This window comes from Lagenorhynchus albirostris, chromosome 4 (assembly GCF_949774975.1).
Source record: "Lagenorhynchus albirostris chromosome 4, mLagAlb1.1, whole genome shotgun sequence".
NCBI lineage: Eukaryota > Metazoa > Chordata > Mammalia > Artiodactyla > Delphinidae > Lagenorhynchus > Lagenorhynchus albirostris.
Window position 1 is genome coordinate 9,535,274 of NC_083098.1, and position 20,862 is coordinate 9,556,135.

The window sequence follows — 20,862 nt, forward strand, 5'->3', positions numbered from 1 at the left end:
TCTCTATGTCTGTGAGTCTGTTTCTGTTTCGTAGTTAGTTTAATTTGTGTCATATTTTAGATTACACAACATGATATCATATGTCTTTCTGACTTACTTCAGTTAGTATGATAATCGCTAGGTCCATCCTTGTTGCTGCAGATGGCATTACTTCACTCTTTTTTATGGCTTATTGGGTTGGCCAAAAAGTTCATTTGTGAAAAACCCACACAAACATTTTGGCCAGCCCAGTATATATGTACCACATCTTCTTTATCCATTCATCTGTCGATGGACATTTAGGTTGCTTCCAAGTCTTGGCTATTGTGAACAGTTGCTATGAACACAGGGGTGCATATATATCTTTTTGAAGTATAGCTTTGTCTGGATATATGCCCAGGAGTGGGATTGCTGGATCATATGGTAGTTCTATTTTTAGTTTTCTGAGGAACCTCCATACAGTTTTCCATAGTGGCTGCACCAACTTACTTACATTTCCACCAACAGTGTAGGAGGGGAACCCACTTTTTTAGTAGGGTCTCTTAAGGTACTAGTGCACATCAGAACACATTTTGGGCAGTGCTGCTTCAGGGAATTCCCACAGTAAAAGGTTAATGTTTCATCTCATCCTCTTAAACTGCTCTAAAATCTATCCTCCTTCAAATGGCCATCAAGAACTTCAAGTTAATCGTGTCAGCTCTCATTGCATGTTTGTTGTTTATAAGCATGGTTTTATTACTCAAGTGAGATGGGCTAAAAATAAGATTTTTGTAATGAGAACATTTTATTTTAATTTTCACCATTTATATACAAACACAAGATAAAACACATCACAAAACTAACATTTTATAGTTAATATTTATAGGTGCATAGTTTCATGCTCATGTATTTAAGTATTATATGTATTAAATTTCACAATACATCAATATATTTAGAATCATTAAAAGACACCTGAAAATCTTATAATATATTATAGTAAATCACTCACAATTTTTCAACATCAGCAACAAAAACTTAGTGGCGATTTAGAAATAAGTGGCAGTCACTTGGGTGTGTTTAATTTAATTTAACACTTTAGAGTTGAAGCCACAGTATCCACAGCACACAGAGACCCTGCTATCATATATTAGGTGGGAGGGAAGCACCGAGATGCTGAGTTGGGGCAGGTACAGATGCGCCAATCACTGCTGATGGAAGACTTCAAGACACACTGAAAACTCTGAGAAAATGTCATGACTGGGCACGTTGGAACTGAGCACTGGTACAGGGTGGTACATCTGTCAGCAGATCTCAGGAAACTGGGAGCAAAGATATTTCTTAGGCTTCAGGTTCGTAATCCTGATACCCTTCCTAATAATAGGAAAATCGGAAAGACAACACGAAGTTTTAGTATACGTGACCAGTGATCAGGGCTTTAGGGCAACAATGAGATGGGACATGGCTTGCCACTTCGAATAAAGGTTATAGTCTTAACAGTTCTGGAACTATTCTGCTACATCCAGTATAATTTTCTTCTTTTTAATAGTTTTGTCTTCCTGTCAGTCAAATATAAAAGTGAATTATTATTCTTGTGATCAGCGTTAGGGTGTCTGAATTCTACTTCCACATGCGCCATTTAATAATCATATGACCTCGTCCTGTAGGACACAGTAGCCGGTCTATCTTATCTGGCTCTCATTTTCTTCAACTAAAGTGTTAGTTTCTTTCTAAGAAATCACCTGATTTGGTTCTACAACATTTAAAGGCAAGTCACATTTTCTCTCCTTTTACTTTCCCAGTTGGGAAGATCATCTTCATCTGTGGCTTCAATTATTACTATGTCAAAGCTCCTTCTCTCTCCCTAGAACTTGGATAACATAGACAATAAAAATATTGATGGTCTTAACCAAAGGGGGCCAGATTAGTCCTCCTAAAAAACAACTCTAATAATAGCAGGATCCTGCTTAAAAACATATTTCCAATAACTCAAGCTGCTTTCTGAATGAAGTACAAACTTAAATGGCCAGGCTTCTACAGTACTTTACAATTTGTCTGTGACCCATCTCTGCATCCTTCATCTGTCACTCTTCTCAAAGCTTGAACCACATTTAATTACTCACTGTGCCTCAGACATATCCACATGCACTCTCAGACATGTATGCCTTGGAGTTTTCCTTGTGTTAGAATGTCCTCCCTTCATTTTGGCCTATCATATCTCCCACCCCTTCCCACGCAGATCACTACCACCTCTGCTATAAAACTTCTCCCGACTGATCTAAAGAAATCTTGTAAAATGTTAACCTTTTCTGTGCATCGTGTATATTTTTGCCCCTGTGATGCCTGGTGCATAAAAGGCAGTCAATAATGTTTGTTAGGGGTATCACGATGAATAAATGAAGGGATGCACTTGTATTTGTTTTTCAAACCTACTAGAGTGTAAACTCCTTGCATCCGGGTACTAGCAGTTACTCTTCCTGTATTTCTGTAGTGTTTACATTGTGCCATGTATAAAAAGACCCCCAAATATTGGTAAAATTAATTAGGCAGATAATTTAAGCTCAATTTCTGCAAATGGAATGATTATCAATATGCCTTGTAATAATGCCATGAAGAAGAAGAATAACCTAACTACAACACACTTTAACTCAATTTTTAGTGGTGGTGTCTGGTTTCGATATCAGGGTAATATTGTTCCCACAGAATTGGTTAGGGCGTGCTCCCTCTTCTATTTTTTTGGATGATGAGTTAATTGGCATTAATTGTAATTAGTGGTATTTTTTCTTTTTTAAATGTTTGGTAAAATTCACCAGTGAAGCCATCTGGTCCTGGAATTCTCTCCTTGGCTGGGTTTTTTAATAATTCATTCTTTTTTAATTAGACATGTATTCAGATTTTCTATTTCTTCCTGAGTCAGTTTCATTCATCTAAAAGTATTTTCTAATTTCTCTTGTGATACCTTTTCTATTAAAGAAACTTACTTTCAAATTAAAGTATGCTGTTTAAAATGTTAGACTGATCCATTGCAAACTATGCATTTATCATATTTCTACTCTCTAATTTTTTGGAGTAACTTTTACTATGCAAACATCTCACTAGAAATGGATGGCAAATAATAATTACTACCTTTGGCATTTAGTTGATTTCTCTAACTTTCCATTTTGGCATTTGTTTTAGAAGGTATAAAGTGTCTAGTAAAATAATTCTTCAATGTAGGGGCCAGCAATCTCTTTCTGTAAAAGGCCAGGCTGTAAATATTTTAGGTTGTGTGGGCCACATACTGTCTCTACCAGTGCTGTTGCCTTTCTTTTTTTTAACTCTTTACAAACGTAAAAACCATTCACAGCTTGAAAGCTGTCCACACAATACATGTCCTGGATTTGGCTAACTTGTGCATCTAGAGAGTAAGTCATTCTCTTTAAGGACAAACATCAGGGAAATCTGACAGTGACAGATTTGGGTTACTGATTATTGGACCCAACTTGAACTCTTAAACTTTATTTTTGGAGTTTCACGTGTATAAACTCTTACCTCAGAAGGCATTTCATAAGCCTCATTGTCAGGATCCACAGGTGTATCTTCCAGAATTCCTTCCTGGGAGGCTCCTTCACTCTAATATTTAAATGAAAAGCATTCAAAGACTTTGAGGAGGTACCATTATTCACTTCTAAAAATCACAACCATATTTTGAAAAAAAATCTTATATACAGTATGGAAGGGATGTAATAAAAATGGCACTCCTTAGTGTCACTGCTAGCATTCTAAACTATACAGTGCCTCTGGTAAAACATTGAGGCAACAGGTGTTATTAACGCTAAAAATGTACAATTTTTTGGCCAAGTAATGCACCATTCGGGAAACAGTCCCAAGCTAGAGAACAAAGGTGTTTCTCACAGGATCAGTGACAGCAGTAAAAATTGTTAACCTAAATGCTCAATGGGTGGTGAAGAATTAGGAAAATTATCATTCAACAATTCAATAGATTATTAAAACATCTATTATTACTATGACATAAAAATTATATAAAAAATAAGAACCTCTTTAGGATACAATGTTTAGCAGTATATAAATGTTGTTGTATATATTATGGATACAGCCTAGGTAGAATTCAGATACAAAGGTGAAACAGATTGGAGGAAGGCACAACAAAATATGAAAAGTACTTTTTGTTGGGTAGCTATGCATGTTATTTTTACCTTTTTGTAAGTTTTTAACTTATATAACCATTTATAATGTAAAAGCATACATATTTTATACTTTATTTCTAATAACGGCGAAGAAACAGATTTAAAAAACAAATTTCAAGACTGAAACCATACATATTTGGCAGAAGAAAACGCAACTATTTGGTCAGTTTTCCAATTATCTCTCCTTAGGATACCACAAATTCAACCTGTTGTGGTCATGGTTTTATTAGTGTTCTTCATTAAATACCTTTTGTTGCTTTGCATTTATTCCAGAAAAGGAATTGTAGAAAGAGGTGACTGAAAATTAAAAGAGCAGGGAGGCACTGTGAGTCTATATGAACTTGCTCAAAGATATCAAATAGTCCCTCAGTCAATGTGGCTTCTGTTTAAAACTATGCCTGATGTAAATAACATCTCCCCATGTCTTCATCTTGAAAATACAGGTAGGGAAAGGGATAAGGAAATGGATGACGGTGAGAAAACGTCAAACTGAAGCTCATTCTTACATTAGCTGGGCAGAGAAGCTTATAGGTCATCCACCTCTGCCTAACTCCTGTTTCATAAATTTTAAAAGTCCAAGTTAATTATACATTAAATAAGATATAAACCATCCCCCAAATACCTGACTTCTAAACATGGAGTAAAGGTACTGTTTTCAGTGTTTCACCTCTTGGTTCATGTCAAGAACATAGGTTCTGCTGATTGGTGGTTAGACACCAGGGCTGTAATATCACAAGACTTGAGTTCAGATCCTAGCTTCTACAGATTCTAGATCTTTTGTGATGTTGAACAAGTTTCTTAAGCTTTCTCTAAGCATCAAATAGCCTTAGTGATAAAATGGGGCAGCAGTAACTTTTTTAAATTGGGAGGAGCCAATGACATCATTAGTCCTCTCATTAGTATTTAGATAACTTTTAGTGATAGTCAGGTATGAGGAAAATAAGGTAAATTTCCTGTTTCTTTGCATTTTAAGCTTTTAGGGATTTATTTTTCTAACCTAATTTGTTAAAAGATTTTGATATAGACTGGACAAGTAAATAGGCAGAACTGACTTGCTTTCTGTCACAAATGAGGTGCTAAGACTGGTGAATGTTATTGGATATGTGTGTGTATGTGTATTTGGGTGTGTCTGTTGCATTCTTCAAAGGTCATCCAAGTAACGGTCAATGTTGCTGGTGAATCCTTTGGCTAGATTGATCATGTATGGGGATCAAGTAAAATCCATCCCCATTAATTTTAAATAATGACTTACTTAGGTTGCAAGTACATAATAACTGCTATTTTTAAAAGTATACGTATTTCTGAGCATGTATTTACCTAATCTTTAAAACCATACTCCAAGTATCTACAGTTTATAAAGTAAAATATGTATCACTTGTGGGTAAGGATTTGAGAAGCCACAGAGGAAATGCTAATATAGTATTTAAAAAGAAGTCAAATAAGTGATGAGACAGAAAGTCAGCTGCAAAAGTAAAGACACATAAATAAATGGGAAAAAGAGGAATCAAGTGAAATATAAATACCAGGATGGTCAATACGTGTCAACATGTCACAGGAAGACGCCTATACTTTCAGGCATCTTTACTCACTAAAGGAATAAATATGTGTTGCTTTCACAAGTTTGCTAGACTTTATGTGTTGTTCTCTGGTGAATGAGATTACTGATTTCATTAAGATACAAATACATGAATATTCATAAACTATCATTAAGGTTTTAACTGTATCCTATGAAGTGGAAATAGCTCATAGACCTCCCATGAGGCAGGCTGTGCTTAGCCACATCTTGCCAAGGAAATTTGGCTTCAGAGGTTTAGTCATTTGCTCAAACTAGCAGAGGTGACCCCAGACTCTGTGCCCTCAACCACTGTCCTGAGCTGCTTCTCCAGAAGAATTCTGGCATTCAAAATGTTTTCTTTAACTAGCTATAGATTTCAGACACTGAGAAATAGGACATTCTCTCACGTCCCTGACTGTGCCTTGCCTGTTCCTTTAAGACCCAGTTAAGAGTCTATTCCTGCTAAACAAAATTATCTTATAATTTGGTTGCTGAAACCCATCAAAGAAGTTTATTCAGAAGCACTGTATGCTCTGTGGGGCCATTATACCTTTCATGCTATGAAAGTTTACCCAGAAGGAAACAAACAAAAAGTATTAGTTAAAGCACAAGTGAGAACTGCCTTTGTTTATCAAAACATTGATGAATTCTCTAGTGTGTAGAAAGAAACCACCCCAAGGGCATGGCTAGAGAAACTAGTGAGGATTAAGGAAATGGTGGGGATGAAGTTGCAGAATAAAAGAAAATTACTCAAAATCCTTTAAGAACAGGGGAGTATGATATTCAATTTCCTATTTTTCTATCCAGTCTTGTGCTGCAATGTAATTTCACCATCCTACCATATCCTTCACACATAGCCTGTTGGCCCTAAATATTCACTAAGGTGCTACCCAGTGGTCAGAATAGGATGCTGCAGTACGAGGAAAGCACAGCATAGGTAAGGAGATGGATTATATATATAATGGAAGCAAGAAATTAGAACCAGAATCGACCAGGAAAAAAATGCAATCACAGGAAAACCATCAAACATGTATCTTGCCTTTCCTGTACAGACTGTACCTTAGCACGTCATTGGATGCAATCAGCAAATTTTGGACTGTGGGAAATGATACAGGACAAATAACTACTTCAACAAGTAAACTGCAAGAAAAACAAAAGTTTGGGGAAACATATAGATTAAAGTGGACTTCAGAGAGCATTCGAAAATTACAACTTAAGAACCTTATTTCACTCTTATTTGGAATCCTGTTTTGAGAAAAGAGAAACAAATATGAGATGGGGGAATTTAAACACTGACTGGATATTTAATTAAAGAGTTCCTGTTTACTTTTAAAATGTGATATTACATTTGGGTTTTACTTAAAGAAAGTCCATAAACTAAAAAATAATAATCAAATGTTTTTAGATCAAATAAGATATCTAGGCATTGCTTGGAAATTATCCAGGTTTGGGTTGGGAGAAATGAATAGGCTGTAGAAGAAACAGGAGTCTATGTGGTGGTGATTGGTTGCATTTGAAGGGGAGAAAATGTGGCAGGTAGATTAATTTGAACTGAAGGCAGTCGAGGCCCAGCAGACTCAGGAAGAGCTTTTTACATCCTCCATAACTGCCTAAAAGAACGTAGATTAGAGGCCTGTACCAGAAAGAGAGCTTTCACCAGAGAGAACTTTTTGTTTACCTGAAAGCGTCATCTATATGGCAGGGAAAACATCTGATTACCAAAGACCTGCTCATCTCACCTTCCTGTGAGTTGCCCTCCTCCCCTCTCAAGCTTGGGCCCCTATCCCATTCTTCAGCTCAGGGTAGCATATAAACCTCAATTGCCCGACTGCCTTTGAGTTCCGTATCTTTGTGGGGCTCTCAAACATATGAAATTAATTTGTTTTTCTCCTGTTAATCTGTCTTATGTCAATTTAGTTACGAGACCAACCAAAGAGCGTATAAGGAATGAAGGGAACATCTGTCCTCCCCAATAGTTTGGTGCCGAATGTGGGGCTCTCCTTTGGCTGGACATTGCTTGTTCTGGGGTTGCTGCAGCTGAGAGATCCTGGAAGCTCTGGTAGAAGGTACGAATTCTTACCACATCAGTCTCCTGGATCTCTGCCTGCAGGGTCTGGTGGAAGCAAGAGTGGGGAGAATCCTTTTCCTTTTTCTAGATTCAGATTAGCAGAAGACACTATTTGTGTGAGTCAGTTCCTTTGGTATAGTGACTCTGGTAAAGATTTGTTATGAGTATTCTTGCTTTCTATTGATTCCTTTCCTCCTAGGTCATTGTTTTCTTTTGTCTTTTGTGTTGTTTGTCATAAGGAGGAAAATCACAGGGTTGAATACAGGCATAGGTCCTATAAGCTTGTTGTTTGAGCTAGGCTTACAGACTGGTGAGTTCACGATTCTCATGAGACTGGCATCTCTTTAGACAAGCTTTGCTGTGGTTCCCCTATATTAAAGACAACAACAACAACAGAGATGAAGGATTCTTTTTGTCTTGTTCAGCCCCATCTGCCTGTTTTAACTTCCCTTTCCTGTTAAGATCTGCAGAAAGCACTCTGTCCAGATCCCCAGGCCCAGGGTATAAAGATTCCTTGTGTAAATCATGAAAGCCAGGAGGTGAATTTAGCAGAAGCACTTGGGATGGGTGGTAGGGCTGGCTTCGCTGCCCCTTACAACTCCTTGTACTTTTCCATCTACTTTTCTGATTACAAGACCCTGTAATCGGGTTCTGCCGGCTTCAGGCTTTCCTATGCAATGTCCCTCGCAAATGTTTTCTGGACCCCCAATGCAAGAATTCACGTCTATGGATGGCGGTAGTTCTGTTAAATTACAAAACCCTTTTACCTCTACTTTCAGTTCCTACCAAATTTAGGGAGGAGTTAAAAAGATTAATGTACATTCACAGTCCCACTTACAGCTGCCAGGTGTGTTTTTCCCCTCCATAAAAATTATTTTGGATTATATATAATAAAATTATGTTGTAGTTAACAGACAAAACAGACAGCTCCTGGCGGTGGCGGGGTGGAGGGGAACTCTCACAGAAGAAGCAGAGGACCCAGGCCCTCCTGTAAATAATCAGGAAATGGATCAGTTTGAGGCCAATATTCAGGGGCCAACAGAAGCAGCAGTAGAAGTTTTTTCCTCCTGACGTGAACTGGTCCAAGACTGAATTGTACATTCAGGAAAAGGAAAACATTTGAAGGCCTTCGTTAAAGACTTTTTCCAGACTTTTAAAAGGCATACTGTGTTAAACCCTGAAGCTCCGTCTTCTTTGGAAATCTCCCTGATATAAGGAAGCAAATTAAAGATAATGTAGTTGGATGGGTGGGCCAGCCCCTTGACAGTGTTCAGGCTGCAACCCAATCTTTGAGGAATTAAAATCAACTGTCCTTATCTTGCAAACCTTTGCAAAACCAGAAATGCAGCTCTAGAAACAATTCAAAACACACCTATCTTTACCATCCCCCAAACCTCCCCAATTCATCTCAAAATGCTTGCACACATTGTAAAAACTCAGGACATTGGAACAGAAGTGTTCTAAAAAGAAGGAAAATAGTAATTACCCTAGACTTCTGATAATTATAGAGAAACATATTTCAAAACTCCTTGGAGACAATTCACATTCTTTCTTTGTCCCTTCAAGATGTAAATCTTCCATGTCTTTGAAATGTAAACACCCCAAGGATATAACTAATAACACAGCCCACCATCCTCTGAGACTGAAGTAAACAAAAGGGGGGGTGGGGGGAAAGGCTTTTTAAAATAAAACACAAACTGCTATAAAATTTCCCTTGCGGAAAATTTAATCCACAGCTTCCATAAGATTACTTATTTCGGACAAATGAAAGTCCTTGCCACAAAAATTAGTAAAATGCTTTAGCCATTTGAGTGGTAACCTTCACTTGTTCCATCTTCCAGAGACACAATTTGGATTCAACTGTTATTTACGAGCTAATGAGTTGTATTGTTGTACCTGATTCTTGGCTAAAATTTAGGGTCCCTGTTGGTATCTGTGTGTTTATATATGTCTATGGATGTATGTTATGTATATGTGATATATTTCTACCTCTGGATACTATTGCCAAAATTAGTTTGCCCAAAAAAAAAAAAAAAAAAAGTTAACTGACTTTGTTTAACTGGCTTAAAGAAAAACAGGCACTTATCAATTTAAATATTTTTAAACACTCTGAAGTATAATAGACACTAACCGAAATGCTTTTCAAGTTCATGTGGTCTGGGACAATCTTTGGTAAATAAAAGCTAGTTTAAGTTTGTTGGTTTAATTAAAATCGGCGTGTCTTTAGAGTTTTCAGCATTAAATATAATTTATTCGACCTAGGTTTCCTAAAAGTCAAATAAGCTCATGTGTCTCTGTTACAGAATTTGTCAGAAAGAAAAATAACCTAAGATGATGGCTAGCTGCTTTAATGTCTCATGACATTTTATGAGTAATCTAAATATGGCTGTTAAGAACAAGTGAATGAAATAATTTTAGGGGAGATAAAAATTTTAAGTGAACTTTTCAAAAATAATTATGGTTTATGATATGTCTACTTAAATAGTTTTCTAAATCTCTTTGGTAATTTAGAGTTTTGCTATGTTAAGTTAAAGGATGGAAATTCATTGAGGTCATTTCCAAATAAGATAAAATACAGAACATAGGTTTATCCACTTTTGGCTTCTTATTACAGAGAAACTAAAGATATTTAGATCTGTCAGTAAAATGTCTTGTGTCACATTAAAAAAAAATTGTACTATAAGAAAGCATATACTTCTAGAAATGATGAAATGTACTCTTAAATTTGCCAGTCTGTGGAATGATAGTGTGACAGTTCACAATTGCTTACTTAGTTTTCACTGGATATTAAAGTTTCCAAGAGTTAAGAATTCTAATTAATATACATAATTGAAACTACTAGAAAGAAAAAAAACTCTGTATGCAAGGGAATAAGATGTGTTTTTGGCTAAGAAAAGGTATGAGGTATGGAGATATGTTTTTACTAAGAGAAAAAGACTAATTTTGTCCTAAAATAATTATTTCAGAATGAGAAAGCAGAAAATAAAAGACAAACTAAGTGGATATACAAAGTTGGGGAGAGAGGGAGGGAGGGATAGGAAAAGAGAATTTTGCCTTGTGTAGTCAAACTGGCTAAAATTGAATGCATTTATTATAAATATTTTAAAAAATAAGCTTTAATAACAATAGTTTACTTATATTTGTGAAAAACTAAAACTTGATTTTCTTTCATCTGCAAGAACAAGATTTTCTTAGACTAGTCTGCTCTTCATAAGATTATGAGAGGTTAAAGATTCTGTATTTTATCAAAATAATTTATTGTGCTTCATGTTCTCTTTATCAAGTCTTTGATTACTTAAGAAAACAGTCTTCTCTATTAGAAGAACTCATTTTTTTTAACAATTATATAACTTTCTATATCTGCCTGCAAAGTATTTTGTTGTCACTTTGGTTAAATGGATTGACTAAATATTGTACCACAATGACCTATGATCCTATTTGAATCCCCCAAATCAAATTCTAAATGAAATCTTTTTGTCCTTGAAATAATTGGGATTTTCAAGAGGGTCCCTGGAACATCTCAAAAGATTGGTTCTCTCACCTTATATTTAAAAAAAAAAAGAGAGATGTTAAACTAGTTAAGTTTATTTGATGTTTAATTCCATGGCAAGTATTGTCAGGCAAGAAGTACTAACCCTTCTTTATGTTGTATTTCTATGGATGTATGTCATTAATATGTATTCCAGAAATTGTATAAAATTCCTAAAAATGATATGTATTGTTTTCAGTCACAATTCCAGTTATTATTTTAAAATGTTGTATGTCGGGCTTCCCTGGTGGTGCAGTGGTTGAGAGTCCGCCTGCTGATGCAGGGGACATGGGTTCGTGCCCCTGTCTGGGAAGATCCCACATGCCGCGGAGCGGCTGGGCCCGTGAGCCATGGCCGCTGAGCCTGTGCGTCCGAAGCCTGTGCTCCGCAATGGGAGAGGCCACAACAGTGAGAGGCCCGCATACCACAAAAAAAAAAAAAAAAAAAAGATGATGTATGTCACAAAAATAATCAAATTTCCTTATTAACTGCATTATAATGAACTCTCATCAAATCTTTAACTGTAACTTTTCTTTTGTCATTTACAGACAGTTACTCTTTTACTCTGATGCTCTGGAAAAGGTTTCTTGCAAAAGTGCTTCACCTTCAAGAAACTCCTGGAAAGGAATCTAACAAGTACAGGTTTTTGATAACTTTCTGATCATACCACTAAACTGGGTAAGAACTTGCATTAATCTAATGGAGAAACTGACGGCTTCATAAAACTGCTAACAGAAGATCAATATCAGTAAGAATTAATTACAGGGGAGTGAATGACTGATGAGGATGAGAACAACTTTTATGACTTTTTGTTTGAAATATTCTTGGTTCCTTGGTTTTGTTTTTCTAGATTTAAGGAAACCTTTTTCTTTCTCTCTTAAGCTATTAGCAAGTTGGTAAATATACCTCTGTGAACAAAGATACAACAATTACTCTTTCTCACTATCTGATCCCTTCAGAATTTGGAGACTCCTAGTGAGTACTCTTATTTTCATGGCATTACAAGTATTTGCATAAGTTCAATAGGAATCTGTCCTCATAACATGACACAATTGGAAACATTGCTTATACACCAAGGCTTTGACTGGAATGTCATATTTGAGAATGTGCACAGCGTCAGATATGACCAGACAGGTTTAAGGAACTAAGGTTGACTTTATGGAGCCAATGATGCCCCTTGAAAAACCAGCCTCGTACTTTCCTTACCGGGTTCCTGGAAGCCTTATCAGATGAGTAAGGAAAGTCACTTCCTGGCAGGTGCAGGAACCTCAAGATATCTTGGGGACCTCCAGAGGAGAAGAATTACCCCGAATATATCGGTACTGCAGGCAAAGTCTGATGGTAAGTCCCTGGCTTGGCTGCCTAGCCTCCAGAGGCATTTAAAAGTTAAATCTGAGATTCCTTATCAAAGGTTCCAACAAAGCAGATTTAAAAGAGCCTATATGGTCAGCCACTATTCTTGTTGCACTTACGTAAATAATAAGGCCAAGTTTGTTGAAACTAGACTTAATTTGCAGAGACATTAGTCTTACCATGGTTATCTTTGGTAGAAATGAAGCTAACTGTAGAGAGAAACATCATGTCTCAGTAATACACCTTTGTGGATATCATATTCTAGTGCTGTTAATTGTCTTTGAGGTTTTGTTTTCTACCTGTAAACTGGACTGGATCCTGAATTCTTCTACTTTCCTTCAATATTTGGCTAAAACTCACCAAGCTAATAGTTCCAACTTTTACCCACTTCTTGACTTGGAATCACTATGAACAAAAACTGCTCTCTTCCTGAATCTCTGCAAACTAAATGTGAACAACTTGATATAAACTTCCCAGAAATCATCACAGCAGCTCATGTGTAGATAGTCTTTATGCCTGTTGCTGTGTGGGCGCCTCAGAAAGTTTACCTGAACACCCAATGCCATCAGAAATATTCAAACTGCAAAAGATGTTTTGGCCCTGACAGCTAGAAATGCCCTTAGGACTCAAACTGGGTTTACAGTCTGCTCCAAACATTAACCTTTGTTTTTCTTTTGTTTCCACCGAAATGCTTTTTTATTGAATATCTAATTGCTTGCACAATATAGGCCTAACTGTGGGAGCCCAACTGCATCACTGCCTTCTGAAATGAGACAACTCTTTAACGGAATTGACCTATTCTCAGGACTCAAGACACTGGTTCAGTGAGAGGAGCAATCTACCAGCTCAGCTTCTGGACTGTGAATCTTCTTGGAGAAGTTTTAAAGGTGGGACTGACGAGGAGCAGAATGTGCCACCCCAAAATGTGCTACTTTGGCAGGTAGATTATTTTAAGCTGAAAGCAATTAAGGTCCAGCAGACTCAGAAGAGCTTTCTGCCCCTGCCCTTAACTGCCTAAAACAATTTAGACAGGGAGGGGAGGAGACAAGATGTGGACTAGAAGAACTTGAGCTCACCCCCTCTCACAAAAAGAGCAAAATCACAACTAACTGCTCAACAACCAACCATCAACAAAAAAGACTGGAAACTACCAAAAAAGATAGTCTACATCGAAAGATGAAGAAGAAGCCACAACAAGATGGTAGGAGGAGCACTTTCGTGATATAATCAAATCTCATACCTGCCAGTTGGGTGACCCACAAACTGGAAAATAACTATATCACAGAGGTTCTCCCACTGGAGTGAAGGTTCTCAGCCCCATGTCAGGCTCCCCATTCTGAGGGTCTGGAATCGGGAGGAGGAGCCCCCAGAGCATTTTGCTCTGAAGGCCAGAATGGCTTGAGTGCAGGAGCTCCACAGAACTGGGGGAAACAGAGACTCCACTCTTGGAGGGTGCACACAAGGTTTCACGTGCACTGGGACCCAGGGCAAAGCAGTGACTCCACAGGAGCCTGGGCCAGGCCTACCTACGAGTCCTGGATACTCTCCTGGGGAGATGGGGGTCAACTGTGGCTCACTGTGGGTGCAGGGACACTGGTGGTGGAGGCCCCAGAGAATGATCATTGGCGTGATCTCTCCTGGAGGTCACCATTTTGGCACCGAGACCCAGCCCCACTCAACAGTCTGCAGGCTCCACTGCTGGGACACCTCAGGCCAAACAACTAATAGGGTGGGAACACAGCCCCACCCATCAGCACACAGGCTGCCTAAAGTCATCCTGCGCCACAGCCACTTCCAACACACCACTTGACCCAGCCCTGCCCACCTGAGGGGCAAGACCCAATTCCACCCACCAGTGAGCAGGCACCAGAAGCAAGAGGAACTATGATCCTGCAGCCTAGAGAATGGAGACCACAAACACAGAAAGTCAGACAAAATGAGATGGTAGAGAAATATGCTCCAGACAAAGGAACAAGTTAAAACTAAGTGAAGTGGAGATAGGCAATCTACCTGAAAAAGAATTCAGAGTAGTAATAGTGAAGATGATCCAAGATCTTGGAAAAAGAATGGAGTCACAGACCAAGAAAATACAGGAAATGTTTAACACATTATTGACTGGGGGATTTTTACAGAAACTAATGCCTGTGGCTGTAACACATCTCCGGTCAGAAATGTGTTGACAAAGAGCTAGAAGATTTAAAGAACAAACAGAGATGAACAATATGATAACTGAAATGAAATGAAAAATACACTAGAAGATATCAATAGCAGAATAAATGAGGCAGAAGAACAAACAAGTGAGCTGGAAGAGATTGGTGGAAATCACTACCATATGGTGCTGGCATGAAAACAGAAATATACATCAATGGAACAGGATAGAAAGCCCAGAAATCAACCCATGCACCTATGGTCAACTAATCTACAACAAAGGGAGGCAAGAATATACAATGGAGAAAAGACAGTCTCTTCAATAAGTGGTGCTGGGAAAACTGAACAGCAATATGTAAAAGAATGAAATTAGAACATTCTCTAACACCATATACAAAAATAAACTCAAAATGGACTAAAGACTGAAATATAAGACCGGATAGTATAAAACTCATAGAGGAAAACATACGCAGAACACTCTTTGACATAAATCACAGCAATATCTTTCTGAATCCACCTCCTACAGTAATGAAAATAAAAACAAACAAATGGGACCTAATTAAACTTAAAAGCTTTTGCACAGCATAAACAAAACGAAAAGATCAACCACAGAATGGGAGAAAATATTTGCAAATGAAGCGACTGACAAGGGATTAATATCCAAAATATACAAACAGCTCATGCAGCTCAATATAAAACAAAAACCAAACAACCCAATCGAAAAATGGGCAGAAGGCCTAAATAGACATTTCTCCAAAGAAGACATACATATGGCCAATAGGCACATGAAAAGATGCTCAACAGAGCCAGTTATTAGAGAAATGCAAATCAAAACTACAGTGAGGTATCACCTCACACTAGTCAGAATGGCCATCATCAAAAAGCATACAAATAATAAATGCTGGAGAGGGTGTGCAGAAAAGGGAACCCTCCTACACTGTTGCTGGGAATGTAAATTGGTACAGCCACTATGGAAAACAGTATGGAGGTTCCTCAGAAAACTAAAAATAGAATGACCATATGATCCAGCAATCCCACTCCTGGGTATATATCCAGACAAAACTATAATTGAAAAAGATACATGCACCCCTATCTATGTTCATAGCAGCACTATTTACAATAGCCAGGACATGAAACCAACCAAAATGTCCATCGACAGATGAATGGATAAAGAAGATGCGGTACTTATATACAATGGAATACTGCTCAGCCATAAAAAAAGAATGAAATAATGCCATTTGCAGCAACGTGGATGCAACTAGAGATTATCATACTAAGTGACGTAAGTCAGAAAAAGAAAGACAAATACCACATGATATCACTGATATGTGGAATCTAAAATATGGCACAAATGAACCTATCTACAAAACAGAAACAGATTCACAGACATAGAGAACAGACTTGTAAGTGCCAAGGCAGGGTGGGGGAGGGATGGACTGGGAGATTGGGGTTAGTAGATGCAAAGTATTTCATATAGAATGGATAAACAACAAGGTCCTATTGTATAGCACAGGGAATTATATTCAATATCCTGGGATAAACCATAATGGTAAAGAATATAAAATAGAATGTATATATGTATATAACTGAGTCACTTTGCTGTACAGCAGAGATTAACACAACATAGTAAATTAACTATGCTTCAATTAAGAAAATAATAAATTAAAAAGTAATTTAAAAATACAATCTCATTTTAATTAAATGATACTTTTAGAGAAACCAGTCTTATATAGAAATACGTATTTAGAAGCTATTCATGCTCTACTTTGGATAATCTGTTAGCATATTACTCATTTTCTTGCCTTTTGCTCTTCTAACTCTTTCTTTAGTCTTGGCAATCCCTTCAGAAAGGAAGAGGGAGAGAGAGGAAGATAAAGTGAACAGATGAAATGAGAAAAAGTTTGACTGTTTTTTTTTTTTTTTTTTTGCAGTACGCGGGCCTCTCACTGCTGTGGCCTCTCCCGTTGCGGGGCACAGGCTCCGGACGCGCAGGCCCAGCGGCCATGGCTCACGGGCCCAGCCGCTCTGCGGCATGTGGGATCCTCCCGGACTGGGGCACAAACCCGCGTCCCCTGCATCGGCAGGCGGACTCAACCACTGCGCCACCAGGGAAGCCCAAGTTTGACTGTTTCTAATAAAAGGTTTGGGATTGGGGGAGAGAGTAAAGCTAATACATTAAATCTACTTTAGCATTATTTTTGGATGTTCTTTATCAGTATCCTTAAATCTAGTTTTAAATACATTCAGCCATAAATTATAAAATAACTAGTCTATTAATTGGTCTATAAATCAGGAATCAGTGTGAAATCATTTTTTAGAAGAAATTTTCATTATATAGCAAAGAAATAGTATTCTAGCTTAAATCTTCACCCTTGGTAAGCATAACAAGTAGCTCAGTGACTGCCATATTTTTGAAAGTGGCATATAATTAGCTGACTCACTTAATAAGACTTCACAGCAGAGCAAAGAAAGCTTTTCTCATGTTACTTGGATACAGACCTAGTTGCAAATACTAATACACAGTAGGAAGTCTGGGAATAAAGTATTTTCAGTTTCCATGTTCAAAGATTAATCCTCCATTAATAAAATAATATATATGTCTAAATATATATTTATATTTGCTGATTATTAAGTTTGCATGGATAGAATTCTTGAAGATCAGCCCCTTGGCTAGTGCTTGAATAAGATATCATCAAAGTGAAAGTGGGTCAGCCTGAGGAAGAGCTACTCTTCTGTTGCCAGTTCTTTCATCTTTGCAAATGCATTGATATTTGGAGGCAAGTCTTTAAAACTAGCAACTGGGGGAGGAATCAGTGGGGAGTGCAGGTTTTGACAAAGAGAGAGATAGCGAGTCTGCTTTCATATCTTAGTGAACCTAGGGAAAGCTGAAAGGCTCCTGGGAAGGAGGAAATTCCTGTGAAGAGCATAGTGAACCAGCCTTCGGTGTCTGCTTTCAAAAACAAGTGGGAAACTGGTCTTAATACCTGACTGGGAGAAAATACTTCAGGCAAAACAAACTGCTCATACACGAAAAGGTGGATAGGACCCATAGGGCTCTGAAGCAGAGAGAGAAGGCAAGAGCTTCAAGATTGGTGCATGTGAAACACAGAAAAAGAAGCTTCAAGAATGAGTAAAGATCTGCCTTCTTCATCTAAGAGAGCAAAGATTAGGAAAAGCTGTAAGAAAGGCAGAGCAGGAACACAGTACGGTCATGCACAGGTGGTAACCTGAGGTTCCAGGAGTCTCCATGCTACTGGGAACAGATGCCAGTCCAGTGTGAAGGGCTTTCAAGATCTGGAAGGAAAACTCTTCAAGAGGATCTCAGCCTTCAAGTTGGAATATCTTTGTTTAGCATCTAAGATGGGATGCAGAGGGAACAATGCCCCACAGACCACAGTAGTCAATTTCAATAGGTGTTGCAGTTACTCTACCCTATAATTTCTACCATTAAGTTCTTTTCACATTAGTTGTGGTTCTTTCTTTTGGTTACTTAGAAAAGCTTTCCTCTATCCTTGTCTCAACAAATCTGAGATAAAACAGACATTTACTTAGAACACTATCAAGAAATATCATGGGCTGAGTATATCCTCAGAAGATCATTCAAATGAAGTATTGTTAAATGCTTAATTTTCCATCTTACTCTTACATGGAATAACAATAATAGGTAAGGTTTATTTAGTGTGTACTCTGTATTTGTACTGTTCCAAGAGTTTCAAATGCATTATTTCATTTTAAAAACCAACTAGAGGAGGAGCTCCAAGATGGCGGAAGAGTAAGACGCGGAGATCACCTTCCTCCCCACAGATACACCAGAAATACATCTACACGTGGAACAACTCCTACAGAACACCTACTGAATGCTGGCAGAAGACCTCAGACCTCCCAAAAGGCAAGAAACTCCCCACGTACCTGGGTAGGGCAAAAGAAAAAAGAAAAAACAGAGACAAAAGAATAGGGACGGGCCCTGCACCAGTGGGAGGGAGCTGTGAAGGAGGAAAGGTTTCCACACGCTAGGAAGACCCTTCACGGGCAGAGACGGTGGGTGGCAGAGGCGGAAAGCTTCGGCGCCGCGGAGGAGAGCACAGCAACGGGTGCGGAGGACAAAGCGGAGAGATTCCCACAAAGAGGATCGGTAACTGGCACTCACCAGCCCGAGAGGCTTGTCTGCTCACCCACTGGGGCGGGCGGGGCTGGGAGCTGAGGCTCGGGCTTTGGTTGGATCCCAGCGCGGACCCCAGAGACGGGCATGAGATGCTAAGGCTGCTGCTGCCGCCACCAAGAAGCCTGTGTGCGAGCACAGGTCACTATCTACACTTCCCCTCCTGGGAGCCTGTGCCGCCCGCCACTGCCAGGGTCCCGTGATCCAGGGACAACTTCTACAGGAGAAAACACGGCACGCCTCAGGCTCGTGCAACGTCACGTCGGCCTCTGCCGCCGCAGGCTCGCCCCGCATCCGTATCCCTCCCTCCCTGCGGCCTGAGTGAGCCAGAGCCCTCGAATCAGCGGCTCCTTTAACCCTGTCCTGTCTGAGCAAAGAACAGATGCCCTCCCGTGACCTACACACAGAGGCAGGACCAAATCCAAAGCTGAGCCCCAGGAGCTCAAAAAAAAAAAAGAGAAAGGGAAATCTCTCCCAGCAGCCTCAGGAGCAGCGGATTAAAGCTCCACAATCAACTTGATGTACCCTGCATGTGTGGAATACCTGAATAGACAACGAATCATCATCCCAAATTGAGGAGGTGGACTTTGGGAGGAAAGATACATATATATTTTTCCCCTTTTTCTCTTTTTGTGTGTGTATGTGTTGCTTCTCTGTGTGATTTTGTCAGAATAGCTTTGCTTTTACCATTTGTCCTAGGGTTCTGTCCGTTCATTTTGTTTTATCTTTTTTTTTTTTACTATAAAAATTGTTTTCTTAATAATTATTTTTTATTTTAATAACTTTATTTTATTTCATTTTATTTTATCCTCCTTCTCTTTCTATTTTTTCTCACTTTTATTCTGAGCCGTGTGGATGAAAGGCTCTTGGTGCTGCAGCCAGGAGTCAGTGCTGTGCCTCTGAGGTGGGAGAGCCAACTTCAGGACACTGGTCCACAAGAGACCTCGCAGCTCCACGTAATATCAAACAGCGAAAATCTCCCAGAGATCCCCATCTCAATGCCAAGAATCAACTTCACTCAACAGCCAGCAACCTACAGGGCTGGACACCCTATGCCAAACAACTAGCAAGACAAGAACACAGCGCCCTCCATTAGCAGAGAGGCTGCCTAAAATCATAATAAGGCCGCAGACACCCCAAAACACACCACCAGACATGGACCTGCCCACCAGAAAGACAAGATCCAGCCTCATTCCCCAGAACACAGGCACCAGTCCCCTCCACCAGGAGGCCTACACAACCCACTGAACCAACCTTAGCCACTGGGGACAGACACCAAAAACAATGGGAACTACAAACCTGCAGCCTGTGAACAGGACACCCCAAACACAGTAAGTTAAGCAAAATGAGAAGACAGAAAAACACACAGCAGATGAAGGAGCAAGGTAAAAAAAAAAACCCACCAGACCAAACAAATGAAGAGGAAATAGGCAGTCTACCTGAAAAAGAATTCAGAATAATTGAAGTAAGGTTGATCCAAAATCTTGGAAATAGAATAGAGAAAATAACAAGAAACGTTTAACAAGGACCTAGAAGAACTAAAGAGGAAACAAACAGTGATGAACAACACAATAAATGAAATTAAAAATTCTCTAGATGGGATCAATAGCAGAATAACTGAGGCAGAAGAAAGGATAAGTGACCCAGAAGATAAAATAGTGGAAATAACTACTGCAGAGCACAATAAAAATAGAATGAAAAGATTTCAGGACAGTCTCACAGACTTCTTGGACAACATTAAATGCACCAACATTCGAATTATAGGGGTCCCAGAAGAAGAAGAGAAAAGGAAAGGGACTGAGAAAATATTTGAAGAGATCATAGTTGAAAACTTCCCTAATATGGGAAAGGAAACAGTTAATCAAGTTCAGGAAGCACAGAGAGTCCCATACAGGATAAATCCAAGGA

At 38.8% G+C, this 20,862-nt stretch overlaps 1 protein-coding gene across 1 annotated transcript in view; it reads right to left on the reverse strand.

The window, feature by feature from the left end:
- Positions 1-782: 782 nt before the first annotated feature.
- SNCA (synuclein alpha) overlaps positions 783-20,862 on the reverse strand; it is a 126,901-nt gene continuing 106,821 nt past the window's right edge. Inside the window, exons 4-5 of the mRNA XM_060147097.1 lie at positions 3,487-3,567; positions 783-1,329 (exon numbers count right to left, since the gene is read on the reverse strand). Coding sequence (XP_060003080.1) covers positions 1,297-1,329; positions 3,487-3,567 — 114 coding nt within the window. The 3' untranslated portion in view covers positions 783-1,296. The remainder of the gene's footprint in view (positions 1,330-3,486; positions 3,568-20,862) is intronic.